This window comes from Anastrepha ludens, chromosome 2 (assembly GCF_028408465.1).
Source record: "Anastrepha ludens isolate Willacy chromosome 2, idAnaLude1.1, whole genome shotgun sequence".
In the NCBI taxonomy this organism is placed as follows: Eukaryota; Metazoa; Arthropoda; class Insecta; order Diptera; family Tephritidae; genus Anastrepha; species Anastrepha ludens.
In genome coordinates this window covers 180,038,788-180,061,140 of record NC_071498.1, presented here as the reverse complement: position 1 = coordinate 180,061,140, position 22,353 = coordinate 180,038,788, and the positions used below count along the sequence as shown (strand labels likewise).

The window sequence follows — 22,353 nt, the reverse complement described above, 5'->3', positions numbered from 1 at the left end:
GGAACAGTTGCTACTAGGCAGGTCCCCTCGACGATACGCAGACCCGTCAAGAGGGGCAACCCTCAGGGCGGTGTACTTTCTCCTCTGCTGTGGATTCTGGTCATGAATCAATTATTGAAAAATCTAGAGGAAAGGGGGATACACGTAGTGGCCTACGCAGACGATGTTGCAATATTAATAAGAGGTAAATTTCCAGATACCCTCTGCAACATAATGCAAAATGTCTTAAACGATGTAAGCCGGTGGGCTGCATCGAGTGGTCTTGGGGTAAATCCCAACAAAACAGAGCTTATCATGTTCACCAGAAAACACCGGATACCTGTTCTAAACCCCACTTGAGGGAGTCACACTGCCATTTGGGGAAGAGGCGAGCTGCCTAGGACTAGTATTAGATAGGAAGCTCTCGTGGAAACAAACGATTAATGATAGAGTAAAAAAAGTAGGCAGAGCACTTTATACATGCAAAAGAATTGTGGGGGCGAAATGGGGCCTAACCCCAAAAATAGTACACTGGCAGTAATAGTATACAGCAGTGATATGGCCTATCATGACGTACGGTGTCTTAGTCTGGTGGCCAACACTTGAGAAAAGAACAACAGTAAAACGCCTAGAAAGTATTCAAAGGGGTGCTAGTCTCTGCATAAGCGGGGCACTAAAGACTACGCCCATGGCAGCGATGAATGTCATACTGCGCTTATTACCGATTGAGGTCTACAGCAAACAGCTGGCGGCGAAATCGGCACTTAGGTTAAGAGAATCTTCTAACTTAGCCACTAACAGAAAGGGTCACGCAAAAATACTCGTACTAGACGAATACCCCTTTCTACGTCAAACGACAGACTTTTGTAGCTCTGTAGAGTTGCATTTAAACACATCCTTTACCACAACTTTCTCAACGAGAGAAGATTGGGACAATTGGGTAATGGACAATAGAAGCAGTATCGATACTGATGGTTCCAAACTAAATGATCAAGTAGGCGGAGGCCTTCATTCTGAGGGCCTGCCAGCCCTAAATAAAAGTGTCCTCACCAGAAGAGATGTATCATAGATATATATTCAGAAAGGGTCAATATTTTAGGAAAAAGTTCCCTGAATAACTTGGCAGAAGGAGCCAATATAAAAATAACAAGTCTTGTTAGATTTATTAAAGCCACAGGTTGGCTCAATGAGGATAATGTAGAGTGAGGAGAGGGGACAGCCCTGGTGGTATCACAATGGGCCTACAGCAGACCTAGGTGTGTCAACTGACAACCACTACACCTACCTACCAATGAAATTAGAAACACGAATTCATACATTTTAATGAAAGATTAAGGGAAGAGGACTTATAATTTTGGTAAAAGTTTCCACTTTCCGTTGCACCATCTTATTCTATCAAGTTCTCTGAACAAAGACTTTTTAGATAATTATACAAACTTTTCAACGATATAATGAACATTTTTGAATTTGTACTCGTTACTTTTGACTGTGTTGCCCACGCTCGATTGAAGTGGCGAAAAGTAATTAGAATTAAAAAACAAAATAAGTTGAGTCTATTAGCAGAATCAAGAGAAAAAACGACAAAGCAAAGAAATGAAGCATTTTAAAGAAAAAAACATGAAATACATGAACCATCAAAAGTTGCGATGACTTACGAGTGACCAGTACTAAAGATCTCCATAAAAGAGGATATAATTATAGCAACTTTCAATGAATATCGCTATATTTGGATTAACTAAATAAAATCGATATTGATTGATCACGCTCCGCTCGCGATATAAGTTAACACCGGGTCCGTGCTCATTCACAAAAACTTGCAGATTCCTTTGGTAGCTGACACTTGTCATTCCAACTTATTTTTCATTCCAACTTCTTTGGAAGTAATAAGAAACTACACCTGTTTATGTGCTAGTATGATACAATAACAAGATGTGCTACGTCAATATCAAAGGCAGCTACGCACAAATTATTTTCACACAAGAAATGCTGATGCTATTTAAGAATACCATGCAAAACATTAAAACAAACAAAACGACATGTTGAATTGCGCTAGCAGCGACAATGATGGCAGCGCAGCGGCGACCGAGGAGGGTAGAATGAAGATTCTAATTATTTAATTAAAAATTGTAGATCACTCTTAGGCAGACTCGCGACTGTAACTGTTCGTTAAACCGGCTACTCCTCAGTATTAGGAGGAATAAATAAATTATAATAAAACCAAAGAATCGTTTTATTTAAAAACCCCGTTAATTTATACCCTACAAGTTCAATAATGGGGAAACCGTACTATATAGCAGATGGTCAAGAGGTCGGTGCGCCAAATTCAAAATTCCAATGTAACCCCCAACCATCTAGGCCTTTCATGGGTACCAATGGACTTCTTAGAAAAAGTGCTAAAAATCACTAGTTTCACTTGCGTTTCCACTTGTTTTGAATAAAACAGGCACCGAAATTCTGATTCAAACAATTTAAATCGCTTAGACGTTACAAAGGACGTTGTGGTTAACCCAACAAACAGCTAATGGGGCTTCAGAAAATTATCGTGAAATTTGCGATATTCCAGTGGCATTATCTATTGTGCATTAATAGAATTTCGTAAGTTCTTCCGTGAAAAAAAATAACCATCAGCACTGGTTTTTCATAGAAAAGCATTATCTCCTTGGCTTGTGGGGTGCTTTTCTTTTCCTTTAACGGGGACAGTTAATCTGTAACTTAAAGTTTCAGTGTGACAGACGGTTGTTACGCGGATTAGTGAACACCTTATTTGCTAATAGGATAGTTTAGTCAGTAAAAGATGGACGGGTATTAGCCGGCCTGATACTAAAACATAATTATTTAAAAAAACCTAAAACTACTATTGTTCAAACCGCTCCGAAATATAAAAAACAACTATTGTAATTTCGAATGTATCATATTAGTGCCAACTAGCATTCTTCTTCTTTCATAGCGTTACAACGCGGGGTGCGTCCAAGCTTCCTTCAAAATGCTCCTCCAAAGCGGTCTATCTTGAGCTGCTGCTTCGTAGTTACGTATTCCCAGCTTCTTAAGATCTTGTTCCACTGCGTCTATCCAACGGTTCCTCGGTCTGCCTTTGGCCTTCACGCCCATTAACTTTTCTGTCAAGGCTTTCTTCACGGTACAGTCAACAGGCATACGGATCACATGACCTAGCCATCTTATGCGCTGTCACAGCTGTCTCGTTCTGAGTTAGATCGTTCAGTTCCGAGTTCAATCGGATTCTATAGGTACCATCATCCATTCTTGTTGGGCCAAAGATCTTTCTTAAAATTTTTCTTTCCATGCGAGCAATCTGAGCATAATTATTAACCTTAAGAGTCCATACCTCACAACCATATCCTTACAGGTCGAATAAGAGTCTTGTACATAGTGAACTTTGTAGCTTTAGACAAAAGTCGGGACCTGAACAAGTTAAGGTAAGCGTATTACGCTTTGTTGGCGGCGTTGATGCGATCCGGAAATTGAATCACCGCTACATGCGAACATAACTCCTAGGTACTTAAAATGCTGCACTGCTTCAAAAGTATAGGCTCCCACATGGACATTTGGCATCTGCGCAAGCCGCCTCGATTTCAACAGATATTTGGTTTTGCCCTCGTTTACAAAAAGGCCAATATCGTTCGCAATTTTGTTAATTTCCAAGAAAATTTCTTTTCTTTCTTGTCTCCTACTAGCATTGCATCCATACCATCTCGGGAAAGAGAACGGGAAATCTGGAAAAATGTAAGTTTAATATTATACAATTTAGAGGGTTGTAATTTTGTTATCATCATATTGTTCCAGAATATTAATGCTGCAATGATTGACTTCAGTCTTTCTTGGTCTTCTGCTCGATTAGTTCTTCGTTCACTGTCCTGTTTTGGCAGTGTTGCCATCGAAAATTGCCTTAATCCTCTTAAATTATTTCCTTCACACCAATTCAGATTTCGTAGAAAACATTCAACAATAGAACAGAGACATAGAGTAACAAATTAAATATTGTCAGAAATTGATAAAAGAAATACAAGCGTTGCTGAGTACCTTGATGTAGCGAAAGCTTTCGACAGCGTGTGGCACAAGGGTTTAATATTTAAACTTAAAAAGTATCTTCCACTTGACTTGGAAGGCTACTATGGAAAGCTATTTAGCAAACAGAGAAAGAGGAAGGCCTCCTCTGCGTTGGAAAGATCAGGTGGAGAAGGACTTGGCTTCACTTGGTGTGTCCAATTGGCGCGGGTTAGCATGAGAAAGAAACGACTGGCGCGCTTTGTTAAACTCGGCCAAAATCGAGTAAGCGGTTATCGCGCCAATTAGAAGAAGAGATTTAGCAAACAGATACTTTTATGTGAAATATAGACCCTTATTATGAGCAACATTCGATCTTCGACTGTAGTCGAAAGTGCTGATCGAACGAATTTTCATTTGGTATTATGGTGCTCATTCGTTGAAGAATAGGACTATTGTGAATTTCGATCGCTCGACGCATTTACAATAGATAATTTTTTCTCAGCTGATACAGCAAATCAAAATAAAAGAACAACCGATTGTGTTGAAATTCTTTGCTAACAACATTTTTAAAAGCTAAAAAAAGTATTTTTTTGTGAAAATGAGTACAACGGAGTTGTGGTTCGACGATTCATCGGACTATGAAAGATTAGTGGAACTAGCTAGAAGTAGAAAACAGTTGAGGGGCGCATCCAACCCCCTAGAAATGGCTTCCACTGAGTAAGTTTAGAATTTTCAAAATGTGTTGACGTACTTAATATTACAGAAATTTCCTTACAGATTTTTATAGAACTTTAGATTATCTAAAGAGGCGTTTATGAACCTACTGTCCAGTAAAGAAAACCAGTTGCAGCAGTGCACCCGATACAAATCCATTCGAAATATGTTAAAGCTAGCCACAGTTCTGCGATTTTGTGCTCAGGGATCGTACCAATTGAGTATTGGTAATGAAGGTATGCTAGGACTTGCTCAACCCATTGTGTACGAGATGCTGAAGATATTGAAGTGGAGTCAAATAACGGAGAAGCAGAAAACATAAGAAATGAAATTTTGAGAATATTATAGAAAAATCTAAAAAGTATTAAATAGAAACCTTTACGCCACAGTTTCTGTTTTATTTTTGTTATAAATTTTCTTTATTCAATTATTCGTCATTCGAAAAAAATATGTATTTCAGTTCCTCTACGTATTTCAGCCCATACCTGGCAAAGGGAAAACAAAAATGTATTTCTATAAACATCACAAAAAAACCATTATTAAGATTAATCCATTTTGCTGCCGTTCTCATTGGTGGTCCCAAGCAATTCAGCTCCGTTGTAAATTCCTCCCATTTTTTTGCTGCTTGAACTTTGGTGCAAATCCCTTTTGCGAATTGTGGATTCGCCTTTCTAATTGTTGTTTGGTACTCACGACTTTCGACCTGCATAAAATTAACAAAATTATTATATATTTATTATTTGGTTACTATAAAACCATAAATAATCGCAAACAACTTACACTTTAACAAGTTTTCCCACATTACGCTGCACAATCGAAAGCAAAATTGCATTCGACTCTAAATTCGGTAAACAACGAAAATTTCGATAGGGTTGCACCGCTCATAATACCAAATTGACATTCGATTTTCGATCTTCGACAACCAGCGAATATCGAAGATCGAACGTAACTCATAATAGGGGCCATAGAGACACATACTCTAACATTCAACTCATGGAAGCCGGTGTTCCTCAGAGCAGTGTACTAGGGCCTGTACTATATGTGCTGTACATAGCTGATATTCCCGTGCCTGCAAGTATCGACATGATAGCAACTTTTGCGATTACACCGTCCTATTGGTAACTCATAAAACCTTAGAAGCAGCAACAAACAAGTTACAAAAGATTTTGAACAAAACACTGACATGGTTTAATGCTTGGGGTATACAAATCAATAGTGGCAAAACAATTCATGTAGTTTATTCTAACAAGAAAGTAGGACATAAGAATCGGACAATAAACAATTCATAACTCCCGATAGACACTAAAGCAAGATACCTTGGAATGACTATTGACTCCAAACTTCTCTGGGAAGAACATACTATATCACGTTGACAAGAAATGAGGTAAAAACAGATTCCGTCAACTACATATATTAGCTACTTGGTAGGCGCACGAAACTGTCATTGCTGAATAAAACACCTACATATATACAAAACTGTGATTGTGCCAATCTGGGCATACGGCATAGAAATCTGGGGAACTGCAAGTAAAAGTAACATTGACATTATTCAATGACTACAATCAAAAAGTAAACTCCAGGCGGCTCAAACGACCAACCCCAACTCAGCTGATAATTAGAATAATTTAAAGCTATGTACGGGTGGGCCATATAGCGTTTGATTTTTGAACCACCTATTTTTTTGAGAATGGTAACACAAATGACATGTCAGATGTGTTCAGAATTTACTTAAAGGGTTGACATTTACGAAATGGGACGCTATACGCTTGAACAAAATTGGGAAATATTGAAAACCTATTTCCAAAGTGGTGAGTCTTCTCCTTCTTCCGCGGTTACAGTAAATGGCGAGCGTTGCCGTGACATGCTCAACGAGTTTTTTGTTTCCAAAAATTCAAGAGGATGACATGGACGACATTTGGTTTCAACAGCATGGGCAACTTGCCACACTGCCAAAGTTACACTCGAACTTTTGGCTACTGTTTTTGAATTCCGATATCAATTGGCCGCCTCGGAGCTGTGATTTAAGCCCGTTGGACTATTTTTTGTGGGGAGCCGTTAAGGAAAAATGCTATGCGAGCCATCCAGAGACGATTGATGCTGTAAAACACGAAATCGAAGTTGCCATTCATGAAATTGGAGCCCAAACAATCGAAAATGTGCTTAAAAATTGGGTTGATCGAATGGCCAACTGTGAAACCAGTCGTGGCAGTAATTTGAACGATATTATTTTTCATTCATAAATGACAATGTTCAATCTTCAAAATAAAAAAAAAAGTTTGAAAAAATATTGATTAGTTTTTTTTTATAGCCGATTCAAGAAGCAAATTTTACATGGCCCACCCTAGATGTACATACACTTGTAAACTCACACAAAAACTTAACCAAAATGTAATATTGATAATGATTAATGATATGAAAGAATTACTTAGTGTCATACGACAGGTGTAATTAATAAAGGAGCCAAAAACAAAAAAAAAAGAAGTATAGTAGTTGATGCAGATTAGTTGCACTTGATTACTGAGATAATTCTGAATTAAGTCACGCCTGTCTATGCTATAACCCTAAATATTTAACGCGCCAGTATCAGCATAATTTTTTGCTGAATGCTTAAAAGTTTGAAAAATGAAATAGAGAGTTTAATAATTTTTTTTTATTATATAATTTTTTTTTTTTTTCTTAACTTACCTCAACTTTGCTCTAAAAAGTGTTCCCCCATGCAATTAATTTATGTTTTTTCGTTGATGGTTGGGCAGATTGTTCCACAGTGCTATGAACCATTTTTAGCAAGATTATTTTGGCTATTATTTTCACGACTACTACGAAAGTTATTACAATAATAATTGAAGTACTCTTGAACTAACGTCCATTAGAGCAGGTCGTGGTTGAGGGCGTTATTGTACCAGCTTTTGATTAAAACCCCAAATATGGTACAAGTGTGTTATTTTGCCTATAATAGAGCTATTTGTGTTAAAATTAGTTTGGAAGGTGTTTTTGTGATACCCAAATTAGTATATTTGGTAACGTACCGTTAAGACTCGCAATAATTATACCCAAACGATGAGGTCTATTTTCGCAACAATTTTCTGAGTTAGGGCACTTATAGTATTAAAAAAATTTAAACAATTTTTTCACATGAGCAAAATTGATCTATCGAATCGTATAAACCATTCGCTTCGCTTCGTATTTTGTACCAACTAGACATAATTATGACTTTCTTCACGGTTTGTTCATTTCCCTGGATTAGAAAAATCGTTAGCCAAACGTCGATAAATCACAGGTGGTTTTTTAGGAGTTTTGACGCACGTAAAGGTAAGACTTCAGAAGGTCGTGCAAGCCTAACTGAAGGGAGTATCTTGCGCTGAAAAATAGACACTCTTTCGTAAACTAAGATCAAACCTATTATCGAAAAAAATGGGTAAAAACGCATAATGCCTTATGCTAAAAGGTTTATTATCCGGTTTATTATATGTTACAACGCGACTATTATATCTGGATGGATTAAAAATGTAGTAGTACGGAAATTCATTTCCTATATTCTTTAAACATTTCGTAACAATTTATTTAGCCGCAGGCTGTGGTACGGTATAATTGTTCATGTTATTATGGAGAATGTGCAATAGTGCATTCTTCTCCCCACACAACCCATTGAAGTCGTCCATATCAATAGCCCATGTCATAGCTCCCGCATAACCCTTTTCCTTGATAAAGTCCATTTTAATTTGCACCGATTTCTCATTCTCGTAGCCCACCCACTGCGTATCTTTGTATGTGTAGGGCACCATTCCTTGATCATCCCATTTGACGGTCCATCCATTGCAAGCATTCTGTACAGCGGCGCAGATTTCATAATAAGCGAGGAATCCCCTTTCTCTAGTGTAAACTCCTGGGTCGCCACCGCCTACCTTTGTGTTGATGGGGGTGCCCATGCTGTAGTTTTCGTCGTCGTTGTTGAGTGTGAAAGTACGTCCATAGAATGGCACACCAACAACTAACTTATTTGCGGGACAACCCAATTTCTCCCAAAGAGCAAGACCGTCATGCTTTATTACAGGACAACAAAAAAAAAAATAAATCAATAAGTTTCCGTCGGAACTCTGCCGTACTTTCATACACCACTTACCACATTCAATTTCTTATATTTTCCTTTATCGTGATCACGTCGATAGAGTGGACTATGTACATCAGCAAAGCCATCTGCGGCTATGCGTAGGTCATATGTCATCACATGTATGGCATCCAGCACCCTGTAGTGGAATTCTCATTATAATATAGAAACATTACTATTCATTCCATAACCTATGCAACTTACTCGCATAACTTTTTTATGGGATATCCCTTCTTGAGTTTTGACTTCACGATCGGCACAGCCATTGTTATTTCCCAATTTGAATCCTCGTTATCGAAGGCTTCTCGCAACTCCTGCACAAAAATTCCGACATTTTTCTTATCGGCAGAAGTCCCATTCCGATCTTTATCGCCCGGATACTCCCAATCCAAGTCGAAACCTTGAAAACCGTACTCTTTCATGAACTTCACAAGACTGCTTATGAAACTCTGTCGTCTTTCTGCTACTGCCACCATTTGCGAGTATTTCAAACCACCCTCATTCCATCCACCAACAGCTATTTGCATCGTAAGATTGGGATATGTCTGGCGAAGTTCGGTGAATTTTAGGAAGGTACCTTTGTCCACATCTATCCAGGAATCAAGTATCATCACTTCCCAACTAGTGGCATTCACCCCAATAAATGTGTAAATCAGATGTGTACACAAATCAGCGGGTATATTTTCGACTCCATAACTTCCCAGACCAGGGCGATATATGGACCAGTCAGTGAAATAACAAACAATACGTCCTTGTTGTTCTGTGGCGGCCGTGGATTCAACGGCCACTGCGGCCGTCAAACAGAGGAGCAATAGTTTTAAGGAAATATCTGCGGACGAAATAAAATGTATTATGGCATAGGAAATATTATGCTCTCCATGTTTCTATGTATTAGTTGAAATTCTGTGGGTTTTCCAACATCCTATATTCATTTTCGGGTTCCTTCGAGTTTTCGAAATAGTTTTTTATAGCCAGTTTTCATGAAAATAACTCCACTTTCTGATATTTAGAAGACTTGGAAAATGTTTCCTCCAAAACCCATCTTTTCAAACTATTCCCACTTTATCAATATCTTATCACTATTTCAAAGTACTTACCCATGTTTTGTGTGTGAACTTTTTGCGTCGAATGACAATCGGTTCGAAAGGAGCCACGCTTTTATTCAAAACTTGTTGTCACAGATGTCACGCGTAACTGCCGAGCAGTGATAGTAACTTCTGCCGTTTCTCATTAGGTTCTCACCCGCGCACGATAAGTTACAAAAGCAAAGCAATAAGAAACTCAATATATGTGCCTCACGCGCCAGAGTACTTAAAATTACACTTGTGCATACATATATGTATAAATATGTAAAAGAATAATATATGTGTATATCTGCAGCCAAACCAACTATTTCTGAACTACGTTACCTCACTACCAGTTTGCTTTGCAGCTAAAGTATGATAGTTCGTATTATTTTTCATTTCCAATGTTTTTTTGACTTGGCGGAATCGTAAAAAAATCCTACAGAATAACTATTAGATGAAAGATTAGCCCGCTGATAATGTAAACGATAGGAAATATCACACGAAATGCGCAAATATTCGCAAATGAAAAAGTTCCCAGAAGAAGACAAGCGACGTTTATAGCACGTGGACGGCCAGCACTAAATTATGCTGCGCCGCTTGTTGTTGTAGCAGCTTACTATACCCTAGAAAAGTTGCTGTTTCGATAGTTTGGTTCAAAAGGAAGAAGGGTGTTAGGTGAGTACCTTTGATAGGGCATGTGCAGTATGCCTTAATCTCGTAGGGAAACAAGTGGCCGGCGCCCCGGGGCTTGGATTTAATAGTATGGCGCTATGGAAAGACCGGTGGTTTGGCCACGCCTCCATTTTGCACACTGAATAGTCACAAGATATATACTGTTCTACAGGGTGAACGTTATAAAGTGTTAATAACTTCACACTGCTTGTATCTGTAAAACAGCTCATGAAATCAACGTCAAAATTGTGCTAATGACAGTTCAATATATTGTTTATAAGCCATCAAAAGCATTTGCGTCTCAGTTTAGTTGAATTTTCTTTTCTGTGATGGAATTCAAACGTAATAGTGTGATTGCGTTATATTTGGCTGGAAAATCACAACCAGCCATTGTTCGTGAGCTCAGTCACCTCAAAGTGAATAAAATGTTTGTGTATCGCACTAAAAAACGTTACAATGATACTGGTAGCATTGCAAAACGCTATGGAGGTGGACCAAAAAAACCGCAACAACGCCAGAAATGGTTTGGAAAGTGAAGGCTCGACTTGAACGAAATCCACATCGAAGTGGAAGAAAAATGGCCATAGAACGCAGCATTCGACGCACATTAAAAAATGAGCTCAAGGTCAAGGCTTACAAGTTCCAAAAAGCACACGATCTTCCACCCCAGCAAAAAAAGTTCGGAGCGAAAGAGCAAAGTAACGTGGCGAATTTCCTAACATTGTGTTTTCTGATGAGAAAAATTTCCCAATTGAGCAGTTCATAAACACTCAAAACGATCGTGTTTACCTGACTCGGCACCGTCTCATAAGGCTCGTGTGAACTAAGAATTGTTAAAACATCATGTTCCAGACTTCATTTCGCCCACACAATGGCTTTCGAATTCGCCAGACGCAAATGCGATGGATTATTCCATCTGGTCCATTTTGGAGAGCAAGGTGAGGACTAAAAAATATGCCACTATGGATGCGCTGAAAAAAGCGATTATACGAGAATGGGCCAAAATACCACAAGATCTCATTCGTGTAGCATGCAACTCATTTTCTGACCGTTTGAAGACTATAGTCAAGGCAAAAGGTAGTCATATCGAGCTAAAGTCAATATTTGTTAAAATTGTAATCATTTTTGAACAATTTTGTCTTTGAAATCAATAAAAACTAATTTCACACAAAAATGTTATGGTGTCTTAAATATATCGTTCGGCCTGTATACCTAGACTCAGAATTTCTATACAGATAATTCCAAGCTAGACTATAAGGTTGGTTATGGAGTATTTTCAAAGGAATTAGAACTGGAACTTTCCGTTCGACTAGCAGACTACTGCAGCGTCTATAAGGCAGAAGTTATAGTAATAACAGGTGTTATTTTGAATGGGATTGCGCTATCAAGAGATGAGTAACGATTTTTTAAGGCCGGAATTGGATCGTATTGATCTGGACAACGTTTATTTTCACTAGACGGTGCTACGTGCCACACAAGCAACGAAACCATTGGTATTTTACGGGAAAAGTTTTCGGACCGTGTTATCTCGCGAAGAGGTGATCACAATTGGCCACCGAGATCTTGTAAATTAACACCTTCTGACTTGTTTCTTTGGGGCCACGTGAAAGAGAAGGTCTACGCCAACACCCCAGGGTAGTTTCAAGACCTCAAAGATGGGTTTCGTGAGGCTATCGAGGACATAGGACGGCTATTTTGCAATTCGGTTATGGAAAATTTCATGAAAAGGATATTGTCCTGTAAGCGTGGTCGTGGTCGTCATTTGCCTGATGTTATTTTCCACTATTAACGGCATACCAGCAGCTCACAACGTCCGGGATTAGCCCACGTATCCTCTGGTTAGCTTCCGAACACCCGTTCGGGAGTGAGCTAACGTGAGAAGGCGAAGCATCCCAGCATAGCTGGTTGTGCGCTGGGTTTGGGACCCGCCACTTAAAAAGCCCCCCCAATGAAAACAGCAACAAAGCCTCGGATGAGAACTTCCAACACTGATGACGACCCCTGCAAACGAAATAAGGAATACGATTTGAGGGCATGCACCTGGAATGTCCGGTCCCTTAATGGGGAAGGTGCCTCTGCCCGGCTGGTTGATGTCCTCGTGAGAGTAAAGGCTGACATCACTGCCATCCAAGAGATGCGATGGACGGGGCAAGGTAAGAAAAACCTAGGACCTTGCGACGTCTACTACAGCTGCCATGTAAAGGAGCGCAAATTCGGTGTCGGATTTGTTGTGGGAGAGAGACTTCGTCGCCAAGTACTGTCGTTCACTCCGGTGGACGAGCGTCTCGCAATAATCCGCATCAAAGCGCGATTTTTTAACATCTCGCTAATTTGCGCCCACGCCCCGACGAAAGAGAAGGACGATGCGACCAAGGATTCTTTCTATGAGCGCTTGGAACGTTCCTATGAGCGCTGCCCCCGCCACGACATAAAAATCGTGCTTGGCGACTTCAACGCCAGGGTGGGCAAGGAGGGAATTTTTGGTCCCACAGTCGGAAAATTCAGCCTGCACAACGAAACATCCGGCAACGGACAGAGGCTGATCGACTTCGCCGGGGCCCGAAACATGGTAGTCTGCAGCACCAGATTCCAGCATAAAAAGATACACCAAGCTACCTGGCTGTCCCCTGATCGAAAAACGCGAAACCAGATCGATCATGTTGTGATAGATGGAAGACACGCTTCTAGTGTATTAGATGTACGTACGATCCGAGGAGCCAACATCGACTCGGATCATTACCTTGTTGCAGCCAAATTGCGCACACGCCTCTGTGCAGCAAAAAACGTACATCTACCTACGCAAAGAATGTTCGACATCGAAAAGCTGCAATCACAACAGACAGCCAGAAGATTCGCCACTCGACTCTCACTCCTGCTCTCGGAGAGCACTGCCCAACAAACCGGCATGCGCGAGCAATGGAGCAACATTTCTCGTTCCCTACGTACCGCCGCCGAAGAAGAAATCGGATTCCGGCGAGCCCGAAAAAACAATTGGTACGACGAGGAATGTCATGCTGCCGCCGAAAGAAAAGATGCCGCCTATAGAGCCACGCTGCGATCGGGCGCAACGTGAGCCATGTGGGATCGCTACAGAGAGCTGAAAAAGGAAGAGAGACGTATTATCCGACAGAAGAAACGTGAGGCCGAAATACGTGAGTGCGAGGAGCTTGAGATGCTGGCCAATAGGAACAACGCCCGAAAATTCTACCAGAAAGTTCGGCGGCTAACAGAAGGTTTTAAGACCGGGGCGTTTTCCTGTAAGAACAAAGACGGTGATCTGGTGACTGACGTACAGAGCAATCTTAAATTATGGAGGGAACACTTCTCGAACCTGTTAAACAGTGACAGCTGCGCATGTCATAGAGAAAGTGAAGATCCCGATACCCCAATCGTTGACGACGGAATTATCGTTCCGTTACCCGACCATGACGAGGTGAGAATAGCAATATCACGGCTAAAGAACAACAAAGCCGCGGGCGCCGACGGACTGCCGGCTGAGCTATTCAAACATGGCGGCGAGGAGCTGGTAAAGTGCATGCATCAGCTCCTATGCAAAATATGGTCGGATGAAAGCATGCCTGCCGATTGGAATTTAAGTGTGCTCTGCCCAATCCATAAGAAGGGCGATCCTGCAATTTGTGCCAATTACCGCGGGATTAGTCTTCTAAATATCGCCTATAAGGTTCTATCGAGCGTATTGTGTGAAAGGCTGAAGCCCACCGTCAACTAACTGATTGGACCTTATCAGTGTGGCTTCAGACCTGGAAAGTCTACCATCGACCAAATATTCACAATACGCCAAATCTTGGAAAAGACCCATGAAAGGAGAATCGACACACACCATCTTTTCGTCGACTTCAAAGCTGCATTCGACAGTACGGAAAGGAGTTACCTGTATGCCGCTATGTCTGAATTTGGTATCCCCACAAAACTAATACGGCTATGTAAGATGACGTTGCTCAACACCAGAATTGGGAAGGACCTCTCCGAGCCGTTTGATACCAAACGAGGTTTCAGACAGGGTGACTCGCTGTCGTGTTACTTCTTTAACCTGATGTTGGAGAGCATCGTACGAGCCGCAGAACTTAATCGCTCAGGCACAATATTTTATAAGAGCGTACAATTGTTGGCGTATGCCGATGATATTGATATCATCGGCCTTAACAACCGCGCTGTTAGTTCTGCCTTCTCCAAACTGGATAAAGAGGCAAAGCGAATGGGTTTGGTGGTGAACGAGGACAAAACGAAGTACCTCCTGTCTTCAAACAAACAGTCGGCGCACTCGCGTATCGGCACTCACGTCACTGTAGACAGTTATAATTTCGAGGTTGTAAAAGACTTCGTTTATTTAGGAACCAGCATTAACACCGATAACAATGTCAGCCTTGAAATCCAACGTAGAATCTCTCTTGCCAACAAGTGCTACTTTGGACTAAGTAGGCAACTGAGCAGTAAAGTCCTCTCTCGACGAACAAAACTAACACTCTACAAGACTCTCATCATGCCCGTCCTAACGTATGGCGCAGAAGCGTGGACGATGACAACATCCGATGAAGCGACGCTTGGAGTGTTCGAGAAAAAGATTCTGCGTAAGATTTTTGGACCTTTGCACGTTGGCAACGGCGAATATCGCAGGCGATGGAACGATGAGCTGTATGAGCTTTACGGCGACATAGACATAGCGCAGCGAATAAAGATCCAGCGGCTTCGTTGGCTGGGTCATGTCGTCCGAATGGATACAAACGCTCCGGCTTTGAAAGTATTCGATGCGGTACCAGCTGGTGGTAGCAGAGGAAGAGGAAGGCCTCCCCTGCGTTGGAAAGATCAGGTGGAGAAGGACTTGGCTTCACTTGGTGTGCCCAACTGGCGCCGGTTAGCACGAGAAAGAAACGACTGGCGCGCTTTGTTAAGCTCGGCCAAAATCGCGTAAGCGGTTATCGCGCCAATTAAGAAGAAGAAGAACGGCATACCTTCTTCTTTATAATGAAATAAACATCCGATCACTTATATTAAAAATAGCATTTTTCTTTAAATATCAAAATAGCACCTCTCATTGGAAACCCCTTTATAAAAGAAGTGGCTATGTGTCTAAATACGCATGCCGTAACAAAACTTACAGTAAATATATTCTCGGTTAGGCAGGCGACCACATGCCATAGGCACAGTTATTTTAATCGATTTTTGTTCAAGATGGTTTAATTCTTCTCGCTTAGCAATCGTTGCGCAACAGGTATTTTTAGACCTCTGCGTGGTACTCGTAGTAGCGTCTGCGGTTACTCAGGTGCTTTATTATCTAATAGAGTTTGTTTATGTGCTTTATTATTCTTATCATTGCTTTTTGTTTAGCTACTTTTTTCATGTTTTGTTACTGCATTGCGATTTTACATCAAAACAGGGAAGATGTTCAGTTAATTAAAGCTCGCATTTATATAACAAACCGGAGATTGCATTGCCTTGCAAGTGTCGTGAATGATCAAATGGATATTTCTGAACTGCAATAACAACACCAACAATAACAATAATAATCAAATGGCCATTCGATGAGTAAATACTTCTTTGCCTTCAGTTGACAAACAGCTTGATATCCTTTATGGCTTATGTACCTGTTTATGTAATATAGTAAATGTAATAAATTAACGATTAATTGATATTTATGGAATATTTAATGTAGTAAGATGAGCCCTAAAAATCGTGTGACTTGTGACCTGTCAACGATAACTAACAAAGCCAGGTAAACAAAAAAATCGAATACCATCGGTATTCAGCGCTACACGGACGTAGCGCTATAGAACTCAAGCATAATAGATGTTACATGGTTAATGGTTAATGGTAGTAAAGGGTTAATGGGCCTTTAGCACTGCGACCATATTGACTGTTAAGTATGATTATGCATTGTACCAGCTCCTTTTTAGGGAGTGATTGTAGGTCTTAATCTATAAGCATGAACTTGTTTAAAAACTTTTTCCTTCTATGCGTCAACCCCGGACATTCGATGATGAGATGTTCTATATCCTCTCATCTTCGCAGCAAAATCTGCAAGTGCTGGTGTTAGTTATGCCTAATTTATGTAGTGACCCGTGAGATCGCCTGTGAGAGTGCGAATGCTCTTTTCGTTTAACGCGAGGGCCATGTTAGCTCTTTTAGCATTGAAACTTAAGAACTTTTTGGAGTGTCTAAGACCCTCTTCGTTGTTCCAATGCTGATTTATTAGAGTTTTGGGCCAGTATTTTACTTTTTGTTTTAGGCTGTTTTTGTTAAATCCAAACATGGGACTAGGTCCGATGAAATTTACATCTGCCCCTTTTTTAGCTTGAAAGTCTGCCTTTTCGTTGTCGTCATATCCCTCATGTCCTGGTACCCAAATTAATGAGACATTGTTTTTGGATGCCAGGTTTAGATGTTAGATATACACATTTGTATGTTAAAGAGAATTATAACCACATGCACCTACATACATTTTGACCAATCTATTATTGTATCTATCACCATTACTGCCGTTATGATACTAAAGTCGCCAATTTCGTCCTTTTCATGAGCCACACCTTTGAAACATCCCATACTCGTTGATTTACCCTTTTACCTCTTTTGATATTTAAAATTTCATAGTTATACCAGCAGGTGCTCTACTACAAAGTCTAATGGATGATATCACTAAAGTCATTTAAATCGAAATGAAGTTCAGAATTGAACTGGACGCCGAGGTAAACTGGAGTACACCTACTTTTAAATGGAAACTCCAGGAAACTCCGCGGTGCTGCATCGCTAAGGCTCAGTATTATATACCAGAGGCTTGGGATATATTTTATTTTGTGTTTTTCCATCTTCTGCATTGATAATTAAATTTTATGGATTTCCCAGCCGAGAGCGAACCTTGAAAGTAAAGCTAATAAAATGTGGAGTTTTCATAAACCAGCATTTTATAGTTAATTAAAATCATAAATTTTAGTCCTAAATAAATTTAAGTAATCACATTGGGTTAATTAATTTAATGAAATAAAATAATGAAAAAATCTAAATAAGATAAAACTAGACAATAGTTATAAAATAAATTTTCCACAAATTTTCCAAACATATTTTTGGCATATGTCAAAATGTAAACACTTGACATAGCGTTGCGCATTAGAATTGCTTTTAAAATTTTAATAATAAAGAAAATAATTGATTAATTTAATTAATGCCGAGTGGTAAATAAAAATATTATAATGTTTTATACAGCAACAGCAAAATATCTTCTGGGCAACATTCTCTGATTAGTGAATTAAAAATAGTTCTTGGTTAGTCCTTGCCTCCCCAGTCCGCCTACTCATACAATATTGCAAACCGCGGTGAAAAGGAAAACAAGCTGGAGTTTTCTTCAAACTAACACTAGAGCGTTGGAAATGGAGATGAATTAAAGAAATAACTACGGAGTAAATGTTTCACAAAGGACAACTCGACAAGCTACTGCTGTCTTCCAGAATGTTTGTAAACGAATGCCATTTGTTACTGCCCTAATTTGTGTGTCATTGGAATACTGAAGCGACGACACCCAAGTAATGTTAAATAACTTCAATGGGTACAGAAAAGTTTTGTGAAAACCTTGTAACACAGTAAAGAAATCCGGAATCGTTTCTAATGGTAGGCTGTTCTACAATGTGTTGCCCTAGAATATGAGAATCTATGGTTTACACAGTCGAATTAAGTACTATTTAATTGCAACCTTGACAATTAGTTGTTATGGTTAATGGCAAAGAAACGCAGTAAATCATTTAATGACACAGTTGGTTGCCAGTAGTGAACCTTTGGCAGAAATCCGAAATGCTTATTAACTATTTTATTAAACAAATCTTTAAAAACCTCCTTTCTACCTATAGCTACGCCCTTGTACTTGTATTGGCGAAATTGTGGCCTTGATTATTGTAAATTATTGCTCACTGTAGAGGGTGTTAAGAAAAGCAAAGCATCTAATTAAGATTATCGATAAATAAAACTAATGATTTACTGTACTCAAATTGCCATAAATAAGAAAGTATGTGCTAAATTATACCTGATCGCTTACGCATTGTTCCGGGTTGTAACGATACGTTATCAAATATGTATACTATTTTCGTTATCACGAGGTGACCTTCCAAATTAATTTTAGCACAAGATCTACAAAACAATTTTCGTATCATTTGTTGTTGAATTCCCGGGCACTACCGAATGTTAGTCACGTACCTACCAATTAGAGCAATCCGGTTATCTTGGATAGTAATGTAGTCTGGTGGAAGGCTATTATGGTTAATTCCAGAGTAAAACCTTTAATCAGACTACAGACGTGTGTGCTTGGGCATCACAGGGGCTATGAGCACGACATCTGGCGATGCCCTTAATGCCATCCTGAACTTGCAACCTCTAGATCTTCAAATTCGAAAGGAAGCGATGAAGGCGGCATATAGGCTCAAGTTAAATGGAGTCTGGGGAAACGAAGAAAACACTAGCCACTGCCACTGTTCTCCATACCAGCGGAAATTTGGGTGCCTTACGTGAGCTTCGGTAGGAAGTATGGTGTTTTGATCCCAGACAGAGATCAATGGTTAAGTCTAGCGAATATATTAACGGGATTTCAGCTCACTCTCTACACCGACGGATCCAGATAGCGGATCTGGATGGTACTTAGACGAAGACACTAAGTACTCCAACACTACAGGAAAGATGGCTACGATATTCTTAACGCAAGTCTATCGCCATTTTGAATGTAGCATCCGAATCGAGAGAAGATGAGGGAGTGGTATTATTGGACTTTGTAGTTATAGTTAAGCTGCACTAAGATCCCTTGCTTACCAACGCTGCTCTTCGAAATTAGTGGGTGAATATAAGAAAAAACTAAACAGTGTTGCTAAACACAAAAAGTTTGTCTTCTTTGGGTGCCTGAAAATTGTGGTATTACACAGAACGAGTTTGCTGATAAACTGGCTAGCCAAGTGCTTTGTGAAAGAACTAAACAGGAAAATAGTGACCTTTCTCCTAAAACTTAGTAGGAAGGTCCTGAGATTACTAATTGGTGTAAATAGAGGCACAATGCCTGTGGTCAGCCTATAGCCGTGGGAATTATTGATGACCCAATATGCCTATCCTTCCGTGAGAATGAGGATACTGCAGATCCCCTTCTTGGTAGCTGTCTGGCGTTTTCTAGAATCAGAGATTGAAAATCGCTTAAAACAACTTGGCTATGTTCAAAAACTCGGTACGTGGACTCCTCACGAACTCAAAGATACGCATTTAACGCAACGCATTAACAGCTGCGATTTGCTAAGGAAACGTAATGAAAATGATGCATTTTTAAAACGACTGAAAACTGGCGATGAAAAATTGGTTGTTTACAACAATATCAAGCGGAAAAGATCGTGGAGCAGGCCAGGTGAACCAACTCAAACAACATCAAAAGCTGATATTCATCATAAGAAGGTTTTGTTATCAGTTTGGTGGGATTACAAAGACCATATCTTTGGCCACTCGGTAAAAACTATTGTACCTTGGTTGGGATGTTTTGTCACATCCACCATATAGTCCTGACCTTGCACCATCTGATAATTTTTTCTGCGATCTTTACAAAACTCCTTGAATGGCAAAAATTTCAATAATGATGATGGTATGAAATCGTACCTGATTAAATTTTTTCTAATACAAACCAGAAGTTTTATGAATGTGGGATTATGATGCTGCTTGAAAGATGGCAAAAGGTCCTTGACCAAACTGGGCTATACATTACAGAATAAAGTTATTTAGTACCATGAAAAAATTGTCTTAGATTTTCTAACAAAAATCCGTAATTATTTAGTTGCCAACACAATATTTCTGATATACCTATTGGACTCCTCTTCTAGGAATGACAGTCTAATCATCGAAGGGGGTATTTAGAAATTGTCAACTTGTCGAAATATCAGACGCATATTCGTGACTCAAAGTTGCCATGGAAAACAGCAGCTATAATTGCAAGTCTTCTGTAATTCGTTTATTCGTCTACTTTTACGATGAGCCGCCTGTTAGAAAGGTAAGGTTTCAGAAGGTCTTGCAAACCTAATTGAAGGGAGTATCTTGACACAAAAATATACACGAAAGAGTAAACTAAGATGAGACCTATTATCGAAAAAAATGGGTAAAAACGCATAATGCCTTATGCTAAAAGGTTTATTATCCGGTTTATTATATGTTACAACGCGACTATTATATCTGAATGGATTAAAAATGTAGTAGTACGGAAATTCATTTCCTATATTCTTTAAACATTTCGTAACAATTTATTTAGCCGTAGTCTGTGGTACGGTATAATTGTTCATGTTATTATGGAGAATGTGCAATAGTGCATTCTTCTCCCCACACAACCCATTGAAGTCGTCCATATCAATAGCCCAAGTCATAGCTCCCGCATAACCCTTTTCCTTGATAAAGTCCATTTTAATTTGCACCGATTTCTCATTCTCGTAGCCCACCCATTGCGTATCTTTGTATGTGTAGGGCACCATTCCTTGATCATCCCATTGGACGGTCCATCCATCGGAAGCATTCTGTACAGCGGCGCAGATTTCATAATAAGCGAGAAATCCCCTTTCTCTAGAGTAAACTCCTGGGTCGCCACCGCCTACCTTTGTGTTGATGGGGGTGCCCATGCTGTAGTTTTCGTCGTCGTTGTTGAGTGTGAAAGTACGTCCATAGAATGGCACACCAACAACTAACTTATTTGCGGGACATCCCATTTCCTCCCAAAGAGCAAGACCGTCATGCTATATTCAAGGGGGAAAAATAATTAAGGTTCCGCCTTAGCTGCCGTGTAATTTAGGTTCCACTTACCACATTCAATTTCTTATATTTTCCTTTATCGTGATCACGTCGATAGAGTGGACTATGTACATCAGCAAAGCCATCCGCGGCTGTGTGTAAGTCATATGCCATCACATGTATGGCATTCAGCACCCTGTAGTATAGATATGTAGCTACAATTGAGATTTGTAGACAGTAGTTACTTACTCGCATAACCCGGGTACGGGATAACCCGCCTCAAGTTTTGATTCCACCATCGGCACAGCCATTGTTATTTCCCAATCGGAATCCTCGTTATCGAAGGCTTCTCGCAACTCCTGCACGAAAGTTAACACATTTTCCTTATCGGCAGAAGTGCCATTACGATCCGTGTCGCCCGGATACTCCCAATCCAAGTCGAAACCTTGAAAACCGTACACTTTCATGAACTTCACAAGACTGCTTATGAAACTCTGTCGTCTTTCTGCTACAGCCACCATTTGCGAGTATTTCAAACCACCCTCATTCCATCCACCAACAGCTATTTGCATCGTAAGATTGGGATATGTCTGGCGAAGTTCGGTGAATTTTAGGAAGGTACCTTTGTCCACATCTATCCAGGAATCAAGTATCATCACTTCCCAACTAGTGGCATTCACCCCAATAAATGTGTAAATCAGATGTGTACACAAATCAGCGGGTATATTTTCAACTCCATAACTTCCCAGACCAGGGCGATATATAGACCAGTCAGTGAAATAACAAACAACACGTCCCTGTTGCTCTGTGGCGGCCGTGGATTCAACGGCCACTGCGGCCGTCAAACAGAGTAGCAATAGTTTTAAGGAAATATCTGCGGGCGAAATAAAATTTATTATGGCATTGGAAATATTTCGTAACCCCTGCTTCTATGTATTAGATGAAATACTGTGACCTATTTCTGACAAAACAGAACTGCTCTTTTGATATTTTGAAGACTTTCAAATTTTTCTTCAAAAGCCCAGCCGATTTTATCACTATTTCAAAGTACTTACCCATGTTTTGTGAGTGAAC

At 39.9% G+C, this 22,353-nt stretch overlaps 2 protein-coding genes across 3 annotated transcripts; both read right to left on the bottom strand.

Moving 5' to 3' along the window:
* Positions 1–8,129: 8,129 nt before the first annotated feature.
* LOC128855966 (endochitinase-like) lies at positions 8,130–22,348 on the bottom strand. 2 transcript variants are annotated; one of them, XM_054091262.1, is made up of 4 exons: positions 22,335–22,348; positions 9,008–9,632; positions 8,819–8,942; positions 8,130–8,738 (listed from the first exon to the last, which is right to left on the bottom strand). In XM_054091262.1, exons 1-4 carry the CDS (start codon positions 22,336–22,338, stop codon positions 8,256–8,258), a joined length of 1,236 nt encoding a protein of 411 aa, XP_053947237.1. In that variant the 5' UTR covers positions 22,339–22,348; the 3' UTR covers positions 8,130–8,255. The 2 variants fall into 2 exon arrangements, with proteins under 2 accessions (XP_053947237.1, XP_053947236.1); XM_054091261.1 differs by lacking the exon at positions 22,335–22,348 and adding an exon at positions 9,901–9,972.
* Positions 20,705–22,353, bottom strand: LOC128855967 (endochitinase-like). The gene is made up of 4 exons (XM_054091263.1): positions 22,335–22,353; positions 21,529–22,153; positions 21,352–21,475; positions 20,705–21,284 (listed from the first exon to the last, which is right to left on the bottom strand). Exons 1-4 carry the CDS (start codon positions 22,336–22,338, stop codon positions 20,802–20,804), a joined length of 1,236 nt encoding a protein of 411 aa, XP_053947238.1. The 5' UTR covers positions 22,339–22,353; the 3' UTR covers positions 20,705–20,801.